The sequence below is a fragment of the Pogona vitticeps genome, chromosome 14, assembly GCF_051106095.1.
Source record: "Pogona vitticeps strain Pit_001003342236 chromosome 14, PviZW2.1, whole genome shotgun sequence".
In the NCBI taxonomy this organism is placed as follows: domain Eukaryota; kingdom Metazoa; phylum Chordata; class Lepidosauria; order Squamata; family Agamidae; genus Pogona; species Pogona vitticeps.
In genome coordinates, this window is record NC_135796.1 from 17,908,896 (window position 1) to 17,915,222 (window position 6,327).

The 6,327-nt window shown below is 45.1% G+C and overlaps 1 protein-coding gene across 1 annotated transcript; it reads left to right on the forward strand.

Annotated features, from left to right (window-relative positions):
- The first annotated feature begins 157 nt into the window (after positions 1-157).
- Positions 158-4,329, forward strand: PSMD9 (proteasome 26S subunit, non-ATPase 9). Its single transcript, XM_020802734.3, has 6 exons — positions 158-393; positions 1,546-1,648; positions 2,439-2,632; positions 2,785-2,886; positions 3,146-3,234; positions 3,831-4,329. Exons 1-6 carry the CDS (start codon positions 277-279, stop codon positions 3,856-3,858), a joined length of 633 nt encoding a protein of 210 aa, XP_020658393.1. The 5' UTR covers positions 158-276; the 3' UTR covers positions 3,859-4,329.
- The last annotated feature ends 1,998 nt before the right edge of the window (positions 4,330-6,327 follow it).

Consider the following 6,327-nt stretch of genomic DNA (forward strand, 5'->3'; position numbering starts at 1 on the left):
TCGACGCGACGCGTCCAATAGGAAAAGAGAAATCGCTCCGCCCTCGGGGGCGCTTAGCCACGCCTCCTTATTTTCCTATTAGCCGCGCCTCGACCAATCAGCTCCGACTTCTCCTCCCGGGGCTCGGCGGGCGGGGCCGCTCCTCCCCGCAGTGACGGAGCTGTTTTGGATCAGCGGGGACGCCGTAGCTGCTGTTGGTGGGGTGTGTGTGTGTGTAGATTGGCATAAATAAGGCCTGTTTTTCTTTCTTTTTTCCCAGTTGCTGGTGCTTCAGGGATGTCGGTGCAGGATCCGGGCCCTAAAGCGGTGACTGTAAGCGACGTGCAGTTGCTGCTGAAGAAGAAGGATGAGATTGAAGCCCAGATCAAAGCCTATTACGAAGTCCTGGAGGATGTCAGTTGCTCGTAATTTTTTAGTAATTTAGTTAGTAATTTAGCAAGGGTAGTTGCTGCAGGACCCCATGGGGGGGGTAAAGATCCAGTGGATTTGGATCCAGAAGCCTAATATGGGATCCCCTAAATCAGTGGTCCTCAAACTTGGGCCTCCAGGTCTTCTTGGACTACAACTCCCAGAAGCCTTCACCACCACCTCTGTTGGCAAGGATTTCTGGGAGTTGAAGTCCAAGAACATCTGGAGGCCCAAGGTTAGGGACCATTGCCCTAAATCTATCCAGACCTTGGAAATAGAGTTTATTGGGGGGAGGGGAATATAACTCCCAGAATCCCACAGCCATTTGTATTTATTCCACTACAAAGGCCATCATGCTTACAAAACCACTTCTGATGGTGGTTATCGTCCACCTCAGAATTGCTGTGGGTTTACACATTTTCAGGATTTTACTCTTGCAACATTAACTGGCTTGGTTTTAGCAGCGACTACACACACATTTTCTTTTTCCTCTCTCCTTTCCAGTTTTTTTTTAAAAAAGCCCTTTTCATTGTGAATGAAGTGTATTTTAAACCTTGATTGAGTTATTTTTATTTGCAGTGTCTTGCCTTTTTCTAAAAACCAGACTGTGTGCTAGATCGACAAGTGCAGTCCTCTGGGTTAGAACAGAGTCCCATCTTAATACCTCTTTGGTTAGAAATAAATCCTGCCAAGCAGTGTGACTCGCCCAGTGCAAGTCGGTAGAGATGTGAAGACCTGGAAGAAAAATTGGGAAAAACCTGCCCCTCTTTCTCTTCCCTCCCCCAGCCTCCCAAATGATGATTTTTCCTTAATTCTTCCATTTTTTTCCCTGGGACTTCAGACCTCTACAGGAATTGCAACCTTCCAGTTTGATCCTAGGAAACAAGGCACAGATTTGGGTTATTTGTTTTTTTGCTGAAGGGAAATCAAAAACATTAAATTAGCTCTTTATCTATCGGAATCCTGTGCACATTGAAATGAGGAGGTGATCCCAGCAGTTGGATTTAGGTTTGCATTGTCAATGAATAAAGTATTCAGGCACCTGTTTCAAAACAAGCTCTTCCTTTTGATTTCTTTTTTTTTTTGGGGGGGGGGAATCTCAAAATAAGGTTGTGCTCCTCTGTTTTTACCTTGCAGCAAAAAGGTGTTGGGATGAACGAACCTTTAGTGGATGTTGAAGGATATCCACGTGCCGATGTTGATCTGTATCAGGTCCGGACAGCAAGACACAACATTGTCTGTAAGCCTTAATTTCATGGATTTTCATTGTCCAGCCAATTCATCTTGAACTCCATGTTTACTGTGTTCATTGAGGTCTTACTTTGGGCTAAGTGTGTATGTAATTACAACCTTAGTATCATTTAACTTAAATTAATTTAAATTTTCTTGGTTTGGAGGACAGGGCAAGAAGAACAGAAGGATCTAGCGGTGTATCAAAGTTTTCCCTTGCTCATCAATTTCAAATGATGTATAATCTTCCTTAAAGAAACCTGGGACCAGCAACTAGCAAGAATATTATGATTCTGTACAAGTGCAGGGAAAAAAGTAGAAAAGCACAATATTCTGTGCTGAGAAATGCAGTGCCTTTTATGCTTGGACAATTAAACATGCTTCTAGTCCTTAAGAAGGGCTTCCCTGAAGTGTGAGACGTGTCTGGGTAAAACCTGGAATCCAGAGGGAGAGATGTCGACATGGTTGGGGCTTCAGCATCTGCCCTGTTTCTTTCCCCTTCTTCACAGTTAGTGGCGTAATAAAAGTTATGCTTTTTTGGAAAAGCTAGAGGAGATCATACAGGCTTGCCTGATCTTAGACATTTTGGAGTTTTTTTTTGTTTGTTTGTTGTTGTTGGTTTGCTGCTTTGAAATACTGCCCAGGGTTTTAAATGGAATGTGATTGTGGTCCTACATATAAATTAGGCTGGAATGTTTACCGGGCCAAAGAACAATATTACAGATCTTTTTCAAGCAAGCGTGGGCAAGCAGTGATGCCTGCGTTTAACACCGCCTGGTGGCTGTGCTTTTTGCTTTTAGGTTTGCAGAATGACCACAAGGCGTTGATGCGTCAAGTGGAAGAAGCCCTCCACCAGCTTCATGCGCGAGACAAGGAGAAGCGCGAGAGGGATGAAGCTGAAGCACGGGCGGAAGCCCAGGGCCAGAGCCAGCCCTTGCCACTGCCTTTTGCCAGGGTGAACGCCGTCACTCCGGGCTCCCCGGCCAGCCTCTCGGCAAGTACTGACTCCCTTTGCCCTTTTGCCCCCCCCCCTCGGAAATGAGACGGGTTTTCAACGTGGACTGTTGTGGTGCCAGGGCACCTGTGGCTGACAGGCCTCTCAGAGTCAAACCACCCACTGAATCCGAATTCTGATTATCTCTAAAGGGGTTGCAGGTGGGTGACGAGATTGTGGAGTTTGGTTCCGTGAACGCTCGCAACTTCCGGTCGCTGCAGGATATTGCCACCGTGGTCCAGCACAGTGAAGAGGTAAGGAGTCACCGCTTGTCCACCCCGACTTTAAATGTTGTTGGGGTAGCTGATGCTCTCCTTTAGCTTTCTGTTCTGCTGCCGCCTAATTCATTGGGTCATTTAATTTATTTTTAACATATTTTGAGGGTTACGTTTTCCATCCTGGTGAATTCAGGTATCTCCCTTCTCTGTCCTTTTCTGAGTTGGTGGAGAAATTGAACTTGGGGAGGCAGTAAGGACTCCAGATGTGCTGTAATATTTATCTCCCTGCTTCCAGAAACCATTAAGTGTGACCGTGATCCGGGGAGGAGAGAGAGTACACCTGGGCCTCACACCAAAACGCTGGAGTGGCAAAGGGCTTCTGGGGTAAGGATTCCCAAAAATTTGGGGACGGATCTGTTAATTGCCTATTCATGTCAATGTTATTTTAATCATGTTGTTTATTTTACTATTTTGTTTTTAATTTGGTTGTGTTTTAGCCATGTTTACTGTGTTTTTGTTGTTGTAAGCCACCCTGAGTGGCCTTCGGCCAGACGGGCGGTATAAAAACGAAACAAACAAAGAAACAGCAAAGTCTAATCTATTCTCCTCTAGGGAACAAAACAGTTAGATGTTGCTTAAATAAGGGGTCTCCTTGACTCCCATCTTCGCAGTCCTGAACACAGAGATGCTGAGAATTCTTGCTTTTCTGAAGCTGTGTTTCCTGTGCCATGGAGATGTGGGTTGCCACCGCTGGGGGGAGGGAAGTTTCCGTGAGGTTTTCTGGGTGGGGGAGACTTTTATTCAAGAGACTCCAGTCTTCAGTCATTTGGGGCTTCAAGTCAAGAACAGCCGCCTGAATTGATCTCATGTGTTGCATTGTGTTGGGTGCCTTTTAATTCCATAAATCATAGGGTATAAATCAAATATCCTAATTACAGTTAGCGTCATCTTTCTCTCCCTCTTCTTCCCACTGTCTCCAGTTGCAACATCCTCCCTCTGCAGAGATGATTGCCCTGTGACAGAGCTCCCAACGACACGGCGCTGTTTCGGTCCCAGGGCAGCTTTTTGGCCTGAAGATGTTTGGAGTGCCAGATGCAAAACTGGTGGCATCAAGACCCACACCCAAGGACATTTATACTGCCCCATCTTAAAAGTGTGAATTCGTATCATAGGGCTTACCCTGTGCTTGTGTCATTTGCCCCCAGTAAAATTTTTAAAAGGCAAAAAGCAAGGTGTGTGGCTTTATTTTGTGGATTTGAAGGATATTCTCTAACTTCCTTTTAATTCCTCCCCCCCCCCTTTTTTTTAAATAGAGAGTAAAGGTTTGCGCTAGCATGCACAGATATTCTTGTTTCTTTTCCCCTGAACTGTGGGCACTTTTTCATGGTCATACATCCGGTGGGTTCAAGAAGACTAGCAGAGGCTCTACTGAATTGTCATCATAAAGTCATTTTGAATAAATCTTAACCTTTTCTAAAACATTTGTATGTGTTCAGTTTGATGACTTAGTGGCACAATTCATCATGTCTCTTTGGAAGTTGTTGTTGTTTAGTCAAGTAGTGTCCGACTCTTTGTGACTCCGTGGACCAGAGCACGCCAGGCCCTCCTGTCTTCCATGGCCTCCCGGAGTTGGGTCAAAGTCATGTTGGTCGCTTCGATGACCCTGTCCATCCATCTCGTCCTCTGTCGTCCCCTTCTCCTCTTCCCTTCACACTTTCCCAACATCAGGGTCTTTTCCAGGGAGTCTTCTCTTCTCATGAGATGGCCAAAGTATTGGAGCCTAAGCTTCAGGATCTGTCCTTCCAGTGAGCACTCAGGGTTGATTTCCTTCAGAATGGATAGGTTTGTTCTCCTTGCAGTCCAAGGGACTCTCAAGAGCCTCCTCCAGCACCACAATTTGAAAGCATCAATTCTTTGGCGATCAGCCTTCTTTATGGTCCAGCTCTCACTTCCATACATCGCTACTGGAAAAACCATAGCTTTGACTATGCGGACCTTTGTCGGCAAGGTGATGTCTCTGCTTTTTAAGATTCTGTTGAAGTTTGTCATCGCTTTCCTCCCAAGAAGCAGGCGTCTTTTAATTTCGTGGCTTCTGTCACCATCTGCAGTGATCATGGAGACCAAGAAAGGAAAATCTGTCACTGCCTCCATATCTTCCCCTTCTATTTGCCAGGAATGTTTGTGATGGCCACCTTGTTCTCTTGACAAAACTCTATTAGCCTTTGCCCTGCTTCGTTTTGAACTCCAATAAAGATGACATGAAACGTAAAAGGACTGGGGAGGGAAGAAGAAAGCATGTGTAAATTGAATGAATCTTCATGTCGCCAGAGAGGAGTCCAGCTTGGTCAACAGAGATATTTAGGCCTTGTTTATATCCAAAAGAAATAATTTAATAGAATCAGGTGGTCAATGATTTTAGAGAGGTGTGCACAAAGCAGATCGGGCTGTGCAGTATGTGGTTTGCAGTCGTTCACAAAGGTTTTTTGGCTCACGGCGGTTTTAAAATGGCATCGGCAAAAAGCAATTTTTGCTCTTCTTGGTTGGCTTGCTCAATGACGGAAGGCTTTCCGGAAAATCAAGGAGGGATATTTGAGTGGAAGGATTCCCACATTCATCTTTGGGCACAAAATGCCGAGGAAACGTGAGACGTTGCTAAGCTGAGATAGGTGTCTTTTCTTGTTGATCGCGATCCCCAAAATTGGAAATTAATTCAGGAGTAAGAGCAATCCGTCTACTGCAACAACTTCTTTGCACCTTGGAGGCAACGACACACTTGCCTGCCACACATTTAATCTTTCTAGCAAGAGGCCAAGAGATTTGTGTAATCAACACTCCCAGAGTTTATTACGTGGGTTAATAATGTGGCGGCCACTTTGAAATGTCATTTTCCATTCCTCTTCACTGAGGCCCTGATCCTACAAATGTATAAACCTGTGGTTAAATACTTACCGGTAATTCCCCTTGCCTCCGGAAGTAGATCGTGATCCACAGGAGCTTGCATTGAATCTGGTGCTCTTTAAGACCCCACGAGTACTGTGATTTTTCCATTTGTTTTGTTTTCCCTTTGCTATACATCTTCCCTGCCTTACACGTTCTTTAATTCTAAGTGTTCCTCCATCCCCGGAGGCAGTTTTTAACACGGACCTGCGCCTTGACTCCTTGATGTTTTAAAACTTTTTTTTTAAGTTTAACGAAAAGACCTGGAGGTCTCAAAATCTTGCTCAGATTTTTAATCCCACGTGGCAGGCTGAATTAAAAGCATTTCCATTGTAGCAATGGGGTATTTTCAGATCTGTGGACTTCGGGGAGCCGGCCCTCCTGTTAGACCCACGGCCGGGGCCTCGAGAAGCTGTGTTTGAATCATCAAAAAAAAAAGAGTGGTTCCTTTTTCAATATATTATGCGCGGTGGGAAGTATTGTGGGTTTTTAAAAATCTCGGCTGGCAGTATAACTTTCCGCTTTGGACCCCAGCTAGGG

What these genes read in the sequence shown, in the direction of transcription:
- PSMD9 (XM_020802734.3), top strand. Translation starts at nt 277, where the DNA reads ATGTCGGTGCAGGATCCGGGCCCTAAAGCGGTGACTGTAAGCGACGTG. An exon ending in GCTCCCCGGCCAGCCTCTCG is followed by an intron (nt 2,633 to 2,784) that starts GCAAGTACTGAC and finishes TTATCTCTAAAG; the next exon opens with GGGTTGCAGGTGGGTGACGA. An exon ending in TGGTCCAGCACAGTGAAGAG is followed by an intron (nt 2,887 to 3,145) that starts GTAAGGAGTCAC and finishes CCCTGCTTCCAG; the next exon opens with AAACCATTAAGTGTGACCGT.